The sequence below is a fragment of the Hemicordylus capensis genome, chromosome 3, assembly GCF_027244095.1.
Source record: "Hemicordylus capensis ecotype Gifberg chromosome 3, rHemCap1.1.pri, whole genome shotgun sequence".
NCBI lineage: Eukaryota > Metazoa > Chordata > Lepidosauria > Squamata > Cordylidae > Hemicordylus > Hemicordylus capensis.
The window spans coordinates 43,786,091-43,808,094 of record NC_069659.1 but is presented as its reverse complement, the minus strand read 5'-3'; the positions used below and the strand labels follow the sequence as shown (position 1 = coordinate 43,808,094).

The window sequence follows — 22,004 nt, the reverse complement described above, 5'->3', positions numbered from 1 at the left end:
AAGAAAGATGAATGACCTGAAACAGTGTGATATAACTTGATTCAATACTGAAGGACTTGCCTGCTCCCAGTCAATCTACCCACCTGATAAGGTCATCTGGGAGGGTGTTATATTCAATCTAGTCATCTTTTATGTTGTTGAGAAGTTTGTCCCAGTGGAGATCCTAGAGAGTGTGGGTGGTAGAATCAGAAAGAAAAGGGAAAAGGAGGGAAATTGAGTTTTTTAATTCAATAAACTCTTACTTAAATCTACATAAGATATTAGGGAAGCAGCTATAAAACAGAGGAGACTTATGCCAAATGTCAATACTGGTTGAAACCCAGTTGCTGTGCATGTGGAACTGGGCCTTCTCAGTTATTGCTTCCCTGGAATTTCCTCCCTCCAACCTTCCTCAGGCACCTGAAGACATTCTTCTTTAGATAGGCCTTTGAGTTGGACAGTGATTCAGACTGTCTCCATGTGGTCTGTTGCAATATTTTATGTTTTAAAATAGTGCAGTATCTTCTCTGCTGGACTGGCCTTCTCTGTTGCTGCCCCGAGGCTTTGGAATGCTCTCCCTGTTGAAATAAGCATCTCTCCAACAACTTTTAAAAAATCAGTCAAAATACATCTTTTCACCCAGGCTTTTAATTAGATTTACAGTTTTAATAGTTTTAACACCCCCCCCTTTTTTACATTGTCTTAAATTTAAAATTGTTAAATTTTGTTTTAATTGTACTTTTAATTGTAGTTTTGGGCAATATAGAAATTTGTTAAATAATGTTGGGTTGCTTTTAATGTTGTGTTTTATTGTATTTTAATGTGTTTTTATATTGTATGCCACCTTGAGGTCATTTGGCAAAGGCAGTTTCATAAATGTAATATAAATAAATAAAATTTTACTTCTGAGTATTACTTCTGACAGTATTATGAACATATGTTGCCGGCAGGCCCTGGCAACAGTTACTCGTGCTTTTGTTACCTCTCATTTGGATTACTGTAATGCATCCTACTTAGAGTTGCCTTTGAAAACAATTCAGAAGCTTCAACTAGTCCAGAATGTAGTGGCCCACCTCCTCATGGGTGGCCATAGATTTGACAGTGTCACACCATTTTTATGCTCACTGCACTCGTCGTCTGTTCACTTCCAGGTCACCTACAAAACCCTTATGCGCTTAGCAGCGTGTATCTCCAGGATTGCCTCTCTCGGCTGGTTGTATCCCATCCTGTGAGGTCTTTTCACCTGGCCCTCCTTAATGTCCTGGGCAGTGTTCTCTCTAATTTTTTTCATCTGGGTGCGGAATGAGTTGTGTTCTGGGTGGAAGTATCAAGGTAGTGTTTGTGCACATGCATTCAGAGTGGGACCTTCCTGATTAAACCTGAGCAGGATCTTAAATTCATAGAGCACACATCAAAAACCGTGTGAGTGCACGCACATGCGCATGCCTTAGAGGAACACTGGTGCTGGGCCGTGGTGTAGTGCATGGTGCCTGGGCCCATATGAGGGCCTTATCTGTGGCGGCCCCTCTTCTTTGGAACACTCTTCCCCCTAAGATTCATTCAGCTCCCTTCCTAGCTGCTTTTAAGGCCCTTCTTAAGACATACCTGTTTCACCTGGTGTTTGCCCTTTAATTTATTTTATTTCATACCTTTTAATAGATAAATAAATAATAAATATGTGGTCCTTTGTTGTAATTAGAATTGTCAAAGATCCATGTTGGAAAAATTATTTTTTCTTTCCAAGGAAAAACACCTCCTCTCTTCAACAGGAGTTTCCCCTCCAAAAATGAACCAGCTATGACAAATACAGCAATGATTTATATACTAGCATCAGCCCCTGGAAGGATGCTGTGCTGGGGATGGATAGGGCCAGTCGCCCTCTCTATGCTCAATAAAGAGAATCACTACTTTAAAAGGGTGCCTCTTTGCTCAGTTAGCAGGGGGATTTTGAATACTGTTTGTAGCACAGCAATAACTAAATGTTTTAACCGTTTGCTATCCTGCTCTGTCAGTTGTGAAAGTCACTCTCTAGGGTGCCGAAGCCAAATAGAACAGGAACTGTCTATTCAGTTCTCATCTTCCTGCGGAGAAAAGGTATTTCCAGATTGATTGGCTATCATTGTGAATTGTTCATTGAACTAACCAATTTATTACCCCCTCCCTCCAATGGAAGGCGATGATGGATTGGAGGGGAAATGATCGACTGGGGTGGCTAATGAATGAAATAAACAGATGCAGTAATACACATTAAGTTTGGCCTTTCAGGTATTCAGCTGCAGAGGTACTGGTGTTCCAATGTGTAAGTGGAACATGGGCCTTCAAGGGTCTGGGGCCCCCTCTTGCTTGTGTGCCCCTCCCTCTCTTCCCTGCTGCCAGCCAACTACTCTTCGTAACATAATAACACAGGAAGCTGCCATATACTGAGTCACATAGTAACATGTGGCAGGCAGGAATCTCTCTCCGCCCTATCTTGGAGAAGCCAGGGAGGGAACCTGGAACCTTCTGCTCTTCCCAGAGCGGCTTCATCCCCTGAGGGGAATATCTGACAGTGCTCACACATCAAGTCTCCCATTCATATGCAATCAGGACAGACCCTGCTTAGCTAAGGGGACAAGTCATGCTTGCTACCACAAGACCAGTTTTCCTGGCCCTAGACCAGGTCTCCTGTCACTCTTGTGGCCCTGTTGACCAGGCAGCCACTGCTGCTACTGTCCCTCCCTCCCATGCCATGGCAGCTGGCTCTTGGGCCTCTCTTCCCCGCTGTTGCTCTTGCTTCCACCTGCTGCCAACATGTCAGCCAGTTCCGATGGTGGTTCAAAGTAGGAAAGTCTGTCTGTCTGTCTGTCTTTTCTTAAAATTACACAATTAAAATACTAAAATGGAATATAAAAATATAAATATAATTAAAAATATAAATCTAATTGCACAACATAACCATAAAATGCAAAGCAGCAACAAAAAAGCACCATTCATTTAAAGGCCTGAGTAAAAAGCCTTTTACTAGCTCTCTAAAAACTGTGATGGAGACTGGGGAGTGGATGGTGAGCATTCCAAAGTCTGGGGGCAGTAACTGAGAAGGCCCTGTCCCACATTCGTGACTGCCAAGCCTCCTTCCAGTTGCCCCTGGAGCCTTTTGGGAATGGAGGATGTGTTTGTGTCTTCCATTCCCAGCAAGCTCTAGGGCAGCTGGAAGAGTGTTCAACGCTTTCCTGCTTTGAACCACCTTGGGAACTGGCCGGCATGGCCATGGGCAGAAGAGAAAGTGAGAGTGGGGAGCAGGAGTAGCAGTGCAGATGGTGGCAAGGCCCTGGAGCCAGCTGCCTGGCATTTGGGGGGCAGGAGTGGCAGTGTGGGTGGTGTCTAAGTGGGGGGGCACCCATGTTGAGACACGAATAGAGGTGTATTTTTCCCTCACCACACCACACTACTGTAGTTGCAGGTGCATAAAATATATTTATCCAACCTAGTACCACATGAAACACAAAGAAACATTTCATTAAGTTTTCATTATTTTGAAGCCATTAAAGCTGCTGTTCTGCCTGTGGTTTGTTGCACCATTTTTTGGTCCTAGTAATGTGCTTTTCCAAGCGTAGTGGAATCAGGCAGGTTATCACTTTTTCAATGGCTGTAGCCATAAACAGATTTTCAAGTTGATATTATACATACTCACTGGCAAGATAACATTTCCTAGTATATGGCCCTATTTTTACTAAAACCTTAAATATTATAGATAGTGTCTGGAAATTACAGAATCCTCTAACTGTTCAAAATACATCAGTAACAGAATAAATTTTTTGGATGTGGTTTCTAATTCCATTTCAATGTATTTTTGCACATTTAAGCCACTATCTATAATATTTAAGGGTTTTGTAAAAACAGGGCCTTATAGTAGGAGGTGTTCTCTTGCCAGCGAGTTTGTGTAGTATCAACTTGCTTATGGCCATTGAAAAAGTGGCAACATGCCTGATTCTATTACGCTTGGAATTGCCCTAAATAAACCTCTGAGTGCAACTTCATATAATACAAGAGCTGTGGCTAAGTGTGCTTTACATGCTGCATGGATAAGGGAAAGAGTATGTACATCAAAAACTTATTGATGTCTACATAATCACTTTTTGTATAATGTAGCTTTATTGGTGTGAAATGTAACTGAGTGGGATCTTTAATGGCTGCTGCTTTGTGTTACATCTAGGTAATTGCCATGGCCCTGGTCAGCATTTCTTTTAAAAATCTGTCATTACATTACATCATATCATGCTTCTCTTGCTTGTGCTGGCCAGGAGTCTTCACTTGCCCTGAGATATATTGCGTTCTGCAACTGATATGCTGTTTCTGAGGTATTAGGCCCAAAGGTGACGCATGGATGAGTGAGACACAATTGCTGTATAGCTTCTGTCTGGCTGAACTGAACAGAGCCTCCTGTTGGTTTACAGAGGGCACTCTTGTATAGGCAATCTCAGCCTTTTTTTTTTTTTTTTTTAAATGAAAAATCTCTGCTTCACTGCAAAACCTCTTGCAGCTTGATGATGCAAATGTCACCATGGAGATTTCCTTCTAACAGGAAAGAGAGAATTCTCTGCAGTCTGGCTTTTTGAAATGTGTAAATAGATACCTGCTGATGCCTTTGACTAAACCCCTGCCCCGTAAGGTAACTTGGACCAGAAGCAAAAAAAAAGGAATTCCAAATCTGTCTGTGGCAAAATACAGGTGGCCTTCATTATCCGCAGTCCTGGCACCCGCAGTTTCGCGTATCTGCGGTTTGGTCATAGGGATCCAGTTGCTTTATTTGGGGGGCAAAAATAGGGTTATTACCTTTCATTCTAGAGTGGCTGGAAATGACTTCTGATGTCATTTCCTGCCACCATTTTGTAGTGCTAAGCCATTTTGTGGCTCTTCTGGGGAAAAATAAACCTCAAAGAACAACAAAAATCTGAGGATTTTGAAGTTTTAGGGGCATTGGCGGAAAGCTGTAGAGCAAGGTACTGTGCTTATTTCTGCTCCCCTTGCTTTTTATTCTGATTTTCAGCACACTCCAGTCTGCTTAGGAACCTCACGCTCCCAATCCCCATAGGGTTAAGGTCTCTTTATTTGTGGTTTCATTATCCACTGAAATAGGCAAAAATGGAACTCCTGTGAATAAAGAGGGCTTCCTGTAAATCTTTTTGTAAGCTTTCCTAATTCCCAGGGACACAGTGTGCATAATGAAGTGGGTGTGAATAAATCAGTGAAGTGAGTGTGAATAAAAGACTTTGCACCAGAGACAATAGGGAGCATATTATGATTTCCTTAAATTTGAGAAAATGATCCTGCTTCTAACTTTTAAGTATTAATAGCTAGTTTCTTCATGGTGTTGTCGATGGAGTTCCAGTGCATCGACTTTTTGCACCAAGTATCCTAATGACCACTAGGGGCATTGAGAGTAGAGGTAGTAGCTAGTGAGTATCTCCTTTACCTGTCCCTGCGTTCCTCTACTCTATGACCTCTGCTTTGACTCCTCAGGTACTTCCTGTAGTGAGTCAGTCCTCTTCCTTTCCTCCTAGAGAGAAGATGGAAACATCTCTCTCTATCCCTACATATTCATTGTGTAGCTGATAGATAGGATAGATCTTTCCTATCTCAAATGTGCTTCACCAATAAATCAATTTAGTTTAGACTCTACAGTGATCTCCATGCGTGTTAGTCTAAATAGCTGCAACAACTAAGCTCTGCACTCTGGAACTGTAGTGTTAGCTTCCTTGGTGCTCTGATAAATAATCACAAACCCCAACATATGGAAATACAGCTCATCTTTATTCCGTTCCTCTCCATGTCACATGAGCAATTATTTTAAAGTCTGTTTAGGACCTGTATTTCATATAAGACTTAAAAACACCACACATCTCCTCTTCAAATACATTGTCAATATGCTTGTCTGTCTTGATTCACAACAGTGGATCATAGAACATAACGTAAGAACAGCCCTGCTAGATCAGGCACAAGGCCCATCTAGTCCAGCATCCTGTTTCACTCATTGGCCTACCAGATGCCTCTGGGGAGACCACAGGCAAGAGGTACGTGCATGCCCTCTCTCCTGCTGTTGTGCCCCTGCAACTGGTATTGAGGGGCATTGTGCCTCTGAGGCTGGAGATGGCCCACAGCCATTAGACTAGTAGCCATTGATAGACCTGTCCTCTATGAATCTTTCTAAGTCCCTTTGAAAGCCATCCAAGCTGGTGGCCATCACCACATCCCATGGCAAGGAATTCCATATATTAATTATGTGTTGTGTGAAAACGTACTTCCGCTTGTTGGTCCTAAATTTCCCAACCTTCATTTTCATGGGGTGACACCTGGTTCTAGTGTTGTGAGAGAGGGAGAAAAATGTTGTGAGAGAGGGAGAAAAATTTTCTCTGTCTACCCTCTCCACTCAATGCATAATTTTATACACTTTGATCATGTCTTCACTTAGACACCTCTTTTCTAAGGTAAAGAGCCCCAGATGCTGTAGCCTAGCCTCATAAGGAAGGTGATCTAGGCCCCTGATTGTTTTGGTTGCCCTCTTCTGCACCTTTTCCAATTCTACAATATGCTTCTTAAATTACTGTGACCAAAGCTGTACGCAGTATTCCAGATGTGGCCATACCATAGATTTGTATAAGGTCATTATAATATTAGCATTTTTATTTTCAAATTACTTTGTATAGCATATCCTGGCCCAAGGCTTTTAAGAGGCAGGTGAACATTTTACGATATGGTAGCTGTGTGGGGGAACCTAGGGAAACACACCTATCCCCAACACAAAGCAATTTCAGGTGTCAAGTTAAAACCTAGTTGTCTAGAGAAGTCTTTGGTATATATTGAATGCTGTCTTCTTACTGGTTACTGTACTGGGAACTATGTCTGTGTGTGTGGATTGGACTGAGACTGTGGTTTTACCTTACTGCTGATTGTTGATGTACTTTTGATTTATTGTGATTATTTTATTATGATACTGTCCTGGGTTCTTGTTTGAAAAAAGCAAAACAAATTTGTAGAATAACTATTAATCTTGTAGCTATCCAAGCTCTCTCTCTCTTTCTAGCTGTGTCTCCCCTTCCATCCATACACATACTCTTAAAATTAAGAACATCAGTTTTTCAAAGGAATGAAATTAAGATGTGAATATTATTACTGCTAGAAGCCTATGGCACAGGAAATAACTTGCCAAGCGAGCAAGAGGTTGCTTGTTCGAATCCACACTGGTATGTTTCCCATATGGGAAACATCTATTTTGGGCGGCAGCGATATAGGAAAGTGCTGAAAGGCATAATCTCAAACTGCACTGGAGTAGGCAATGGTAAACCCCTCCAGTATTCTACCAAAGAAAACCACATGGCTCTGTGGTCACCAGGAGTTAACACCGACTCGAGGGCACAACTTCACTTTACTTTAGAAGCCACATACTGAGGGAAGATCAGTGATTCACTTCTTCCTATTCAAAATGCTAGCTGAGATTCATTTGTTTACCTTCCTCTCTGCATGAATGCATATCTATATAAAAACATTCTACAATTAAGTTAAAATAATTGACTTCTACAACTGAGATGTTAGACTTCTTAAACCACAATTCATTCTAGATTAAACTATCTTTATATTACTTGTAAAAGGCTCTAGTGCTTAGTTCTGTTTCCTCCTCCTCCTTTTCTTATTGTTAATGTGTACCACTGAGTGTAATTTAAATGGTACTTTCAGGTAGAAGTGTACGTTTCCATCCTGTTTCTGCTTTAGCATTTAAATTGGTTTTAAGTGGAATCATGTGGAAACAAATTATTTCTTATTATTCTGTTCACGTTGGTACAATTTTTTGGTACAATTTTTTGGTACAATTTTTTTCATTAAGGGCTTCTTTGCAATAATCTCAACTAATGTAACAACCCTTTACCCACTTCAACCCTATCCGTCTGTTCATAAGCAAAGAGGAGTACTGGAGCTGAAAGGAGTTAAATTAGGCAAAAACGCTCCTGAATAACCGATGATTCCTTCTACATTTGGGGCCAATTTGGACAATACTCTTCAACTGGCCCCATTCTATGCAATTAGAGACATGAATACACCATGAATCTGTGTCTTTCTCCCCTCTCAGTGCATCAGGGTATAATTGCATGTTCAGTTCATTTGAATTGTCCTCAGTGAGATCAGGCAATGGCACAATGCAGAGAGAGCAAGACAGCTATACTTATGTACTCTTGTCTCTAACTGCATGATTGTTTCTGGCTAAACAACCTAGAATGGGTTATACCTGAGAGCAGGTTGATGGAGGGGTGACGTACTCCAAGCTACCATGTAACTGGATCCTCTAGGACAGGAGTGAACAATTAGGTACTTATAAGCATATACCAAAGGTGAAACTAGCCATTGTGATGACCAAAAAGTAACAAACTCTGTGTAAATGTTTGAAATCTCTGGTAACAGAGGGAAAAACTTAGATTTTAAACTGCTGGTATCAGATGGAGAAGGAACGGTTGAAAGCTTAGAATACGGTTAATAAGCATTCAAATGCTTGAAACATTAATAAATGAACAGATATAATGGTAGAGAATTGTGTGAATTCCTCTCTAAGCTTCAGAAGTCAAGGCAGGATAAATTAATTCTACAATTAAGTTAAAATAATTGACTCCTACAACTGAGTCAGCTGGCATGTGAACAAATCTTCAACTAACATACTTTGATATCTGAGTTTTGTGGGGAAAGATACATCTCTAAAACACAATCCTTTATTTAGACTGCAATTCTGTACGTGTTCTTAAGATTAAAATCCCAGCACTGGCTCCAAGTTTCAGGGGACCCTTGACAAACTATCCTCCTGCCTGGTCCCTGAGAGAGTTGCTTTGGCCCCTTTGCATGAACTGTTGGGGGCACAAAAGGTGTTCTTGTGGATCAACTGTGGGCCTTTCTCAAAGTCCTGGTCCTTCGACAGCTGCCCTACAGTGCCAGCCCCTAATAAGCTTCACTGAACAGGGTGGAACTTACTTTTGAACAGATGTACATAATATTGTGCTGCTCTGTGCCCAGCAATATGAGACAGAGAGAGGGAGGGAGGTTGCTGCTGTTTCCTTTTATGGATGACGGATGGAAGCTGAGGACTACTTCTGATATTAATTGTTTCAGTCAAGAGCTGCCTCATATCACTCCTATGATGAAAACTGTATAGTTGGAAATCACTTGACACCAGTGCTTACTTTATGAGTCACCTACAGACGTAAGTCCTATGGCTGACGGGGAGGACTTTTGGTTGCATCCTGGCAAACAATGGTAAAGGAAGCAAACCTAAAGAGACAACAACTGGAAGATGATACAGGAAGAAAACTATGCCAGAGGCACAGCGCCTCTCAATACCAGTTGCAGGGGAGCAATGGCAGGAGAGAGAGCATGCACATACCTCTTGTCTGTGGGCTCCCCAGAGGCATCTGGTGGGCCACTGTGTGAAACAGGATGCTGGACTAGATAGGCTGGACTTGGGCTTGATCCAGCAGGGCTGTTCTTATGTTCTTAATCCTATAACAAAAATTCCTGATTTGTTGAAGAAAACTCTCTTTAAGAGTTAATCAGTGTGAAAAGTTCTGTTCATATGTTTTATTGAGTGTAGTAGGTGTGTGTGTGTGTGTGTGTGTATATTGCTGTCACCTGGCTTCCTCCAAGGAAGTTCTTTTCAAGAATATATTTACATAAGTGTTTAGATCCAAAGCTGTGTATGCACTGTGATATGGACAGAGAGTTCTAAGTTCTAAGAGTTCTAAACCTAACAGATATGGACAGAGAGTTCTAAACCTAAGTCAGTTTACCTCTTGATTTTGATGTTGGGAGGTGGGGGTACATGTTGGGAGGTGGGGGTAACAGAAGGAGGATGTATACCTCTACAATGACATCCAAAATGCATTTGTACATTTCCATACTACCATGCATAAATTCTCATGGTGATTTACAAGTAATAACTAAAACAATGAATAGCAAAACTAAATTACCTAGCTATAATGATTTAAAAAATTAAAAATCAACCAAATGCCTAGTTAAACAGGTGTGTTTTTAAGACCTTCCTAAAGGCCACTATGGATGTCCATGGAATGTGATGTGTAAATTGCGTGGTGATGCAAATGGCCTCTGTGCACACGTAGAGGTCACTCTTAATGGTGGCCGCATGTGTGCAGAGACCCAAAACGGGCTGCAGCCTGTCCGGCCTGTCATTTGTGAGGCTGGGGTGGAGTGGGGGGCCACTGAGGTCATCCCTGCCTCCACCACCAGCTTGTTTTAAAAGGTAAAAAATACCTTTTCCTCCGTTTACTATTGGAAAAGCCCTATACAGGTATATCCGTTGAGTTCCTCGAGCTGGCTCACAAGGTGGTTTTTTGAGCCAGGCTTGCCTTGACTCAAACTCGGACCGGCTCCCTTCTCTATGGGGCCAGTTTGATTCAAGCATGAGTCTTCGAGCTCAGTCTGTAGGGGTGTGCATGGAACCGTCTTGCCAGGTTTAGTTCGAGGCCAGACCGTCTTCGAATGGAAACGGGCCAGTTCGGTCTGCCCCCCCCATTGAAACCCCCCGCCCCGGTCTGGTCTGGTCCTGGACCGGTCTGCAATTTTTTATTTTTTTAAAAAAATTAAGTCAAGGAAGTACCTTTATCCCCTTCAAGGGGCTTGCTGAAGCCGCGGGGTGTGTGTGTGTCCACGCGGGTTCCCTCTATCCCCGCCGGCCTTCCTCATCAGTGCCGTGGCCGGGTAAGTGAAGCATTTTCGGCCCTCCGTAAAAGCGAGCCCCCCCTCCCCTGCGGCTTCAGCAAGCATCGCGAAGGGGCTACAGGTACTTCCTTGACTTTAAATTAAAAAAAAAAATTCGTGGACCTGCGGACTGGACCCGGCGGTCCAGTTCCGGTGCAACGGAACTAGGTGGTTCGATTCTATCCCGGACCGCCGGACCAGTCCACACATCCCCACTGCTCAGGCTTGCACACTCCTAAAGGCCACCAGAGAAATTAGGACTCTAATTCTGGCAGGGAGCATGTTCCAAAGCTCGGGGGTAGCTATAGGGAAGGCGCAATTCCAAGTTGCTGCCAGATGGCCTTAATAAATGGAAAAAGGAATAAATAATAAATTGGAGAAAGGAAAATGCCACTTTATTTATCAAGCAACAAGAAGGAGCAGTGATGGTGTCTCTTCTTTAAAAGGACATGGCAGTGGACATTTAAAAAAAAAAACACTTTTTTCCCCTTCCCAGTATGTCATCAAGAGGAAGTTCCAGTGGTTATTGGGACCAATAGTCTTCCCAAGGGCTGCTGCAATACCTGTTGGGAAGAGTGCTTTGGGTGGTAATTTCCACACCTCAAACAGGCTCAAAAATTATCTCCCCACCCATTGATTTTCCCCAGGGGTGGAAATTGGATAATCTTCAAGCCACTTGAAAAAGAAAGTCTAAAAAACGCTCTGCCTTCCTTAGTTGCCCATCAATATCTGCTCAGCAATTGAGATTTGCCTCACGGATAAGTCTAACAAAACTTTTGAAATCAATATAATTGGTCAATGAAACCTTGCAGTCCTTTATGTAAAGATAAAAACCTATCTTGGCTTTCATTACGGAATCAAATAACAAGACTGTAAGCCATAGATGTGTATCTCATCTAATCTGTGTTTCACACTTTGTGTTCTTCTAATGTTTTATTTAAAGAAGATAGACACATTTCTAATCTGTTGTGGGAAACTATCAAGATAGAATCAACCCCCCCCCCAAGTATCTATTGATACTTTGATATATTGTATCAAAGTATCTGCTGTTCTGGTCATGCAATACTTACAGAAGAAATAACATTAACCTTTAAAAATAAAAATAAAAATCTGTACTATTATAAAATAAGGAATGACATTTATTTTAAAAAGATGAAATGATACAAGATGGCTGACGTCCAGACTGATCCTGTTCTATCACACAAGGGCTAGGGAGCAGAATCAGTCATCTTCCCTTCCCTCTGAGACCACTGTGTTTCCCGAAAATATATCCCTGATATTGGCATACTCAACTTAAGTATAGGTTGAAAGCCAGTTTGTGCCTTTCACCTCCCTGTTTTTCTTTTCTTTTTTAGCCATGGTTGAAAAACACTTTAAGCATATAGGAGAACTTGTGTGGCTTTTTCTCTTCATCCTGCATAGGTGATGCTAGGTAGGAAAAGATCTAGGGACTGGTTCAGGCCGAGACCCTCCCCCCACATTTTGATAATTAACTCTGTTCATTCTCTCTAAAAGAATCTCACACTCGTCCAGTTTTTGAGCTATTAATCACAAGTACATCCTTGTTATATTTTTATTGTATGTTTTTAACTTTTGTAAACCACCTTGGGGTTGTTTTTAATGAAAGGCGGTATAGAAATTCAACAATAAAAAATTCAACAATAAATATTTGACACGTTTTAATGTGCTAGAGTCCGGTTAGGATTATGTCCCTAGCTCACAGTACTTGCTTTGTTTTCAGATTTCCTTCCCCTTTCCATTCACTTCTTGTGGTTGCCTTTGCCACTGTGTGAAATTTGGGGGTGAGTATGTACTGTGCTTTAGTATCTCTTCCCTCAAGAAGTTTGGGTCAACTAGCTAAATAAACATTTGGGCATGTACCCTCTGTGCCCAGTGGTAAGCAACATAGATGCTCTCCTGGCAGAAGTTCTTGTACTTTTTTCTATACACTTTCCTAAACTTCCATTTATGTTTATCTTATCTTCTTCTTTAGTTGCTTCTCCTATTGGAGGTTAGCTATCACTAAGGCTACTTGATCTTTTGACACTGCATCTCTAAATAGTGACACAGTGCTTCTACCATACCAGTCTCTAAGGTTTCTCGACCATGATGTTTTCCTTCTTCCTGCCCTTGATCTTTCCTTGCAATAGTAATTGCAGAAGACGATATCTCTGATGTCTCATCACATGCCCCAAATCTTCCAGTTTCCTTTCTTTTATTCTTAAAATGTTCATGTTTTTATTCATTCTTTGCAGAACTTCTAAACTGGTGACTCTGTCTACCCAGGATATTTTCAACGTTCTTCTGTACATTCATGTTTCAAAAGCCTCAAGCCTCTTACACATATCTTTAGTGAGCATCCAACTTTCCATTCTATAAAGCAAGGTTGGGAAAACATAACACGTAATCATTCTGATTCTTAAATTCAAATTAAGTTACTTTTTTTTTTCATTTTAGGATAAGCACCCCTTGTTTGCTCTATACTTGATTTTATTTCTTGTTATTTCTTGTTTATTTTTTATAAATCCCATTTATTATTTAACCTGAAATCTAAATACTTATATGATGTTACTATATATAATATATTATTTCCCAGTATAATATTTGGCACATTAGGCTGCCCCTTTGTAATGACCATGACTTCAGTTTTCTTGGTATTAATGGTCAGACCACATTGTTCACTTGTTTGTACTACTCTATTTAACATTGCCTGCATATCATTGTCGTTATCAAATAATAATACTGTATCATTGGTATACCTAAGATCATTTATTCATTCACCCCCAACAGCAATTCCTTCCTCTTCCTCATTTAAAGCTTCATTAAATATAGTTTCAATAAAAGAGGTGAAAATATGCATCCTTGTCAAACACCCCGCTTGATATTTATAAATTCTGTCAATTGATCCTCAACTCTAACTGCTGCTTTTTGGTCGCAGTAGAGATTGCAAATTATACAAATTCCTTGTTATCTAATCCAGTCCATTAAAAAAAAAATCTTTTTTTTAACAGGCCCTGTTAAAATCATTGCAACAGGCTATTTATTTATTTGAAATAGTTATATGCTGCTTTTTGACAAAGCTGTTTACATAGCAAAAGCAAGTTTGTAACATCATCACAAAGTACACCACTGGGGCATCCCTATGTGTCCATTCAGCTGCAGCAAATTTGGTTAAAATCGGTTAGACTGTCCACAAGTTCGGGCACTTGCACCTTAAAAGTTTATGGTTCTACATCTTGAATCAGGGTGGATGGCATAATCACAAACGACACCACTGAGGTGTCCCTGTGTGTCACTCACTCCAACTGGTTCAAATCAGTTAGACAGTCTGGAATGGATGACATCATTAGATCGGGATGGATGACATCATCACAAACTACGCCGTTGAAGTGTCCCTATGTGTCTCTACAACTGTACTTGATTTGGTTCATATTGGTCCAGGCATTGCGAAGTAGATAGAGAAGGACACACAGACACACGGAAACTCACACAGAATGCCAGGTGATCTCATAAGCCTACTGGAAGGTAGGCTAAAAATGTATTCCCTGTCCCCAAAAGGTTCATCTTAAAAAGACAGAAGGCAGACACCAGCAAACAAAGTATACTATACTGTGATTTAATAACAAGTTTGCATCTTACAGTGTTCAGGAGAAATCTTCTTGGTTTTAACGGTTGCCTAAAGTAAGGATTTGGAATGTGTCTCCACTAGAATCTATTCTGAATCTAAACAATTCTCATCAAAATTACAAGCACAATTTGATATTAAAATTTCATTCCTTTGTTTTTTTAATTGCAGGTGATGTGCCTTCAGGATTTTTTTGGCGAAGATGACATATTTATTGCATGTGGACCTGAAAAGTTTCGTTACCAGGATGATTTCTTGCTAGATGAAAGTGGTAAGAAAATGATCTTTAATATGTGCTTTTCTAGCTGCATAATGTAACAATTTTAAGATGCATTTTGCCTTCCCTAACTATGATGGATAGTTGGTTCTGTGAGGGATAGGCTGCCCCAGCTCAAGACAGTGAAATTACCTTTGTTAGCTTGAAGTATGGTGCAAAACCCAGTATTTACATGATCCTTTCAAAATGCTTGTAACTATTATTAGCTATTAATTAGATAGAAATTAAAGGATTGTGAGGTAGGAGAGAGCTGACAAATTTCTCAGAGATCAGTCCAGAGACCCTGTGCTTGTATACTTGAAATTAAATAGTTTTATGTCCGTTGGACTAAGAGCAAATGATACAGCCACCTTGCTGAAGCTAGGTTTAGGTCTGGTCAGTGCCTGGATGGGAAACCAACTGAGAGTCCTGTGTACAGTGTCTTGAATCCCATGATGAAAGAAAAACAGGATTTAAATGTAATACGTAAATGGGGCTTACTCTCAGGTACATTGGCATAGGACTACATCCTTAATATGGATTCTTACATTATCATGGAACATGATAATTGATGCATCACTTTTCTTTCTTGTGCCACTGAGTAATGTATCAAACCTGGACTGCATGAAAAGAGTCCACACTGCAGTTTGTTTATTGCATTTTTATGTAATAAGTGATTATGTTTATTCTCACAACATCCTGTGAGGTAGATTAGGCTGAAAGATAAGTGTCCAGAGTCACCCAGTGAGGTTCATGGCTGAATGGGGATTTGAACTTGGATCTCCTTGGTCCTAGTCCAGCATTCGAACCACTAAACCATGCTGGCTTTCAGTTGTCCTCCAAGCCACCCTCTGTAATCTGCATTGGTGCTAGATTGAAAAGAACCTGCAGTGTGGGCTCTCTTTGTATGACTGAGGCATTTTCATGGAAGTGAGGAGTACCACCGCAACAGCTTCTAAACCAGGGCAACAAAAGAATGGTGCCTAAATCCAGGTGATATCAGGTGAATGAGGTGCCTTTTAGACCTACAGCTGGTGGATTTGCTCAATTCATCCCTCAATATTTGAGTCATTAAAAAAAAAACACAACCCCACAAGATTCAGAAACAAATGTTTTTCAAAACCGTTATAAAACATTATTATTGTTATAATACTATGCTGTAGATTTCCCAGTCCTTATACAAAGAGAGTATATAATGGAATCTTTCTATTCCTCTTCTTTTTTTTAACGAGCAAAATATTGAAAAGTTTAATAGGAGTCAGGTGTTAACTTAACATGCTTGCTTTGTTCAGACATAAGCCCTGGTGTTTTGATGGTGTTAATTTGTAAGTTAAGGATGTTTAGGATTGCAGACTTTGTGATTTACTAATATTTCTGTTTTAATTAAAAGCTCTACAAATTCCAAATATATCCATGCCACACTGGGAAATTTTAAACTATACAGCTTGTGAAATGCACAATAAAATGAGATTCAAGTGTTCTGAATGTCATTGAGGTCAATAGGATTTTCTCAGGTTAATTAGTATAGCAACTATAGAATTGTTGGGCAGCATCCAATGCGGTTCCTTGGATGTTTGACTTTGGAATTGTTCAACACCTCCCTCCACTGTGCCACAAAATGTCCGCTTGGCAAGCCAATATGTCTAAATTTTTTGTTCACAAACTGATTCAGAATAATACAGGAGGCCCTTGGCATTGTCATCTGTGGTCCTGGCACACGTGGTTCCGCGTATCCACAGCTGGGCAATGGAGACCCAACCTAGTTATTTGCAGAGACAAAAAAGGTTATCATTTTCCTATCCATGGTCTCTGGATGGCCAAAAATGGCCGAGGTCATTTCCGGCCATCATTTTGCTGAAAGAAGCCATTTTGTGGTTCTTAGTTTAAAAACAAACAAACAACCCTTTGATTTTTTGTGTGGAAAATCAGCAGAATTTGGGGTTTGGGGGGCATTGCTGGACAGCGTCACCTGGAGAGCACAACACAGGACTTTATTTCACTTATTTTTGGTTTTTTAATCACTTTTTCGCCTTCCAGGTACCTAACCCCCCAATTGCCATTGACTTAAGGTCTCTTTATCTGCAGTTGAAGCCAAGAACGGAACCCCCGCGGCTAACCAGGGCCACCTGTAGTTACAGGGTGTTATGATAGCAATGAAATGAAGACTGTTCAGTACTCGGCAAATTAAAAGAACTACATAAATGACCTTCAAATAGTAGACTGCTGAAGACTCTATCTTTTAAAAAGTCCTTGAGGCTATAGTTCTGCACACAATTATACACATACAACTGCACTGTATCCCAGCAGTAGAACTGAACAAACTTTTGCTATTAAAGGAAAAGAGAAAGAACATGGTTATTTGGGAACATGGAAAGAGATTGGAATCTTTGAAATCTCAGTTTGCTGGCATGGCTTGATCCCTATTCCCTGTGCCAATATGTCTTTAGTACACCTTCTGACTGGCAACTGACACTGAGCCAGGAAAATCTGATTTCTACAGCAAAATATAACATATTATGGTTAGAAGTACCATGTTTAACTGTCAAGTTTCTGTAACCTTGATTATTGTACTGAATGCTGCGGAGGAAAGAAAGGGAAATGGCTCAAAATTTCCACCTGTTGTGATTTATAGAACTCTGGTTAATGTGTTAAGCAGCTTCTTGGCTCTGCTCTAGAGAGCAGGATTTGACTTCTTCTCCCCTCATCAGGACTCTGGCAGTGGAGAATTACCATGGGGTATTATGTTGGATTTCAAGAAGCATAAGTGTAGATCCTTAAAGTTTTATGATGTTCTCAGACGTTAAAAGCCGTTTTCTGTATCTGAAATGGAAACCAACTAGGACATGATGAGAGCTCCTTGACTTTAAATTTGTGGTACATCCATCCACAAATGAACACTTGTTGTGACATGTAATGGCATTCATAAGAAAATCTGTTAAAGTGCAAATATATAGCTTCACATGTTACAAAACTACTTATCTGCATTAAATGATTTGCAACCTGAGTTCATATCTGTCCTTGTATCAAGTGCATTTATGGCAAAGGGGGAAGGCTTCAGTGGTAATTATTGCACAAATCTCACCAAGATGAAATTTATTGTTGGTGTTCCTTCTGTAGACAAATTAAAGAATACCTTTATTTCTACATTCATCTTCGCAGGTTACACAATTCCTACATTCAAGTGTTCCTTCTGTAGACAAATTAAAGAATACCTTTATTTCTACATTCATCTTCGCAGGTTACACAATTCCTACATTCAAGGCAAGCCTCAATAATAAAAAAGTGTCCACTTTATGCTGCAAGAAAATGGTTTGTGTGCTTTGAGAATGAAAATAAGTAATTAATGGCTCCTGTGCGTTCAAGCACCCTGCCCATAGAGGAGGTTGCCTGGTGTATCTCTGCATGATTTATTGCTCTGGCCTCACCTTCTTCCAGTAAGGCTCCACAGGCTGGTGGATAATTCTGCTATGTCTCTGCATTGGTTTGACTGTATCATTAAACTCAGGCCAGTGGTGGAGATGCAGCTGTATTACCCACCAGAGAGGCTGTCCTTTGAATCTTTATATGCATCACTTACCTTGGCTAGCTTCCCCACCCACCACTATATGAATATAAGAACTGCCTTAGCCTGAATCAGACTGTTGATTCATCTAGGTCAGTATTGTCTACAGTGGCTGATAGCAGCTCTCCAGAGTGTCAGTTGGAGACATTTCCCAATCCAATCTGAAGATGCCTGCTCCATATATCTCTATCCTGGGCAGTGTTCCCTCTAACAGGGATTCCCAGATGTTGTTGACTACAGCTCCCATAATTCCCAAGCAAAGGCTATTACAGCTGGGGATGCTGGTAATTGTAGTCAACAACATCTGGGAATCCCTATTAGAGGGAACACTGATCTTGGGACCTTATGCATGCACAAAGCATTTGCTGTGCCCTCAAGCTGTGGTTCTTGCCCTAAAGCAGCACTGCTCAACTTTGGTCCTCCTGCAGATGTTGGCCTACAACTCCCATAATCCCTGGCAATTGGCCACTGTGGTTTAGGATTATGGGAGTTGTAGTCCAAAAACAGCTGGGGGCCTAAGCTGGGCAGGCCTGCTCTGGGGGACACTCATGCAAAATATAACTCATGCAAACTCAAAAGTAGCAACTCATGCAAAAATCTATGGGTGACTACAACTTCCAACATTTACACACCACTTTTCAACAAAAGTTCTCAAAGCAGTTTACATAGAAAAATGAATAATATGGTTCCCTGTACCAAAAAGGCTCACAATCTAAAATAAAACATGTTGGACACCAGCAACGACCATGGAGAGATGCTGTGTTGGTGTGGGATAGGGACATTTGTTCTCCCTCTGCTAAATACAAGAGAATTACCATTTTAAGAGGTGCCTCTGCTCCTTAGCAGGGGTTGGGGGTATATGGAGGATGACTTATTCTTGCTCTTTAGGACTCTGCAAGAAAATTTTTTCTGATGTAAGAGTGAAGTAGTTGAGTTATGGTAAGGTTGGTTGGTTTTAACCTCCTTACAAAAATGTTTTATTAAGTTGCAAAGGTGTCCTTGAAAAATAATTATATCTGAAACACTTTGGGCCTATTAAAGACAACAGTGAGGTATCTGAGGTTCCCTTCTAATTTTTGTCTCTGGTGGTGCCTCCATCCTTCTATTTTCTTTTTTAAAGAGTGAAGTCCCAATACTCTTCTCGCATCACTTGCTAAATGTTAGTGTCTCCCAGAAGTGATATAAGATACCTTCAAGTATTTAGTGGAGTTGTTGAGTTTCTTTAGTTATTGGTTGTATTTCCATGTTTACTTTTTGAGAATATGCAGTAATGTCCACCTATCATTAATTGACCCTGCACTCTGTGTTTTGGCTTCTAGAGCCATATAACTTAGATAATACGTTCTGAAACTTTTTCTATCGGTTGTAATAGAAATTACAACTGAATATGTTGTCCTGTTCCACCGCTTTCTTTGCTTACCACTTCAGTGGTGGTGGTGGGGAATGGTGGGTTGGGTTACCTTGACTGAGGGTAAATACATATGCTACATTTTCCTTGCAGTAATTGCAGCTACCACCTATTAAGTTTTAACCAGACAAATATGGACTTGCCTGTTGTTGTGCCATGGTAATATTTCCTGTTAATAAGGAATGGGAACAAAAAGTCCTTTATCACCTTTCCCCCCAGCTAGTTAAACTGAATATGTAATTTCCCCCCAAAAAGTCCAGAAAGTGGATAGTTTCTCAAACAAAACAAGTCTGGGGCTGGCCAACAAGTCTAGGGCTGGCCAACCTAGTATCTAGAAGGTAGATAGCCTGAACATTAAATCATGACTTACGTAGAGGAAGGATGCCATACAGATGTAATGAATTTTGTTGCTTTAAGATAGAAGTATTATGGGGTCCAGAAATAGGACTGTCTGTACACCACCTTGGCACCCCTACAGAGGTGCCTAGTCTTGTTAGACCTGTTTTTCAGGGGGGGGGGAGAACAGTGTTTAGCACTGAAGCTAAAGGCAGTCTAGGAGCCTGTGCAGACTCCTATTTCATGGAAGTCTGCATAGGGCTCCCTGACATCCCAAAACAGACCTTCTGCATTTATTTATTTATTTATTTATATTTATTTTTACATTTCTATACCGCCTTTCATTAAAAGAAAACCCCAAGGCAGTTTACAAAAATTAAAACATACAATAAAAGCAATAAAAACACCAAGCAATAAAAACACCAAGCTAAAAACATATCAAACAAGCATAAAAAACAAGACAACAGATAAAAACACACAGAAGCAGCAGTAAAAACGATTGTGTAAAAGCCTGGGTAAAAAGCCAAGTCTTTAAAAGCTTTCTAAAAGCCGTGATGGAGTCTGAGGAACGAATGGCCACTGGGAGAGCATTCCAGAGTCTAGGAGCAGCAACAGAGAAGGCCCTGTCCCGAGTGCATGACAGCCGGGCCTCCCTCATTGTCGGCACCCGGAGCAGGGCCCCCTCAGATGTCCCCGTCAAGCGGGCAGCAACCCTTGGGAGCAGGAGGTCCCTCAAATACCCCGGGCCCAAACTGTTTAGGGCTTTAAAGGTCAAAACCAGCACCTTGAATTGGACCCGGAAACGAACCGGCAGCCAGTGCAGCTCTTTCAAAATGGGGGTGATATGTTCCCAACGTGCAGCTCCGGATAAAACCCTCGCTGCCGCGTTTTGCACTAGCTGCAGTTTCCGGATATTCTTCAAGGGCAGCCCCATGTAGAGCGCGTTACAGTAATCCAGCCGCGACGTGACTAAGGCGTGGGTAACCGTGGCCAGATCTGCCTTCTCGAGAAAGGGACGCAGCTGGCGCACTAGCCGAAGCCGTGCAAAGGCACCCCTGGCCACCGCCTCCACCTGAGCTTCCAAAAGCAGAGCCGGGTCCAGTAGTACCCCCAAGCTGCGTACTTGCTCCTTCAAGGGTTGTGCAACACCATCCAGAACCGGTAAAATCTCCTCATCCCGATTGGCTCTCCTACTGACCAACAGTACCTCCATCTTATCCGGATTCAATTTCAGTTTATTAGCCCACATCCAGCCCATCGCGGCCTCCAGCCCCCGATTCAGGACATCCACCGCCTCCCTAGGATCAGATGACAAGGAGAGATAGAGCTGAGTGTCATCCGCATATTACTGACAACTCAGTCCAAGTCCCCGGATGACGTCTCCCAGCGGCTTCATGTAGATGTTCTGCATGGCTTGAAACATTCCTGAGACCCCAAACCAGTCATGTAGATGTTCTGCATGGCTTGAAACATTCCTGAGACCCCAAACCAGTCACCCATGACTCTTTTATTTTATTTTCAGCACATACTTGCTTTCCTCACCAAAGTGTTAAAACTACCCAGTTCTCCTTTCCAGATCTACCTAAACCTTAGAGTCAACAAGCCTGTGAAACCTTTCAAGTCAACTTTTGGCTTTCCAGGTGATCCCAGCTCCCTGACTAGCCCCTTTGAATCCACTGTTCTATTGTTTTCCATTTAAGACCATTCCCATTAATTTTTCAACAGGAAAACCACCAATGAAGTGTCTTTTACTCTATAAATCCTCTGGCCAACACACACACACACACACCCAATTTGTGCAGGCTTTGAGATGCTGCCTTCACATTGGACAGGTAAATATAGGGGGAACCCCTTGCCTTCCTCCACTCCAGGGAGTTTGCTATTTTTCATCATCAATTCCCCCTTCCTATCCTTTGGGTGTGTGTTTGAGGGTGTGTGTTATTGTTTAAGGTACCAACTAGCTAGACTAGAAGGGTTTCAAGTCTATTTTGCACCAGGGGAAGTGGAGAGAGCAGTCAACTCCTCCCCAGAATAAAAAGAGAGCCCCTGTAGGTGCTTGGATTCAAAGGCCCACCCCAAGATAGAGGCATCTGGTGGGCCACTGTGTGAA

General features: G+C 41.3%; 1 protein-coding gene across 6 annotated transcripts in view; it reads left to right on the top strand.

The window, feature by feature from the left end:
* DCLK1 (doublecortin like kinase 1) overlaps positions 1-22,004 on the top strand; it is a 399,204-nt gene that overhangs the window by 185,322 nt on the left and 191,878 nt on the right. For 4 of the 6 annotated variants that reach the window (XM_053305405.1, XM_053305407.1, XM_053305404.1 and 1 more), the window contains exon 4: positions 14,504-14,603. In XM_053305405.1, coding sequence (XP_053161380.1) covers positions 14,504-14,603 — 100 coding nt within the window. Of the gene's footprint in view, positions 1-14,503; positions 14,604-16,625; positions 17,600-22,004 lie in introns of those variants that run through there. The other 2 variants (XM_053305410.1, XM_053305411.1) reach the window with 2 other exon arrangements.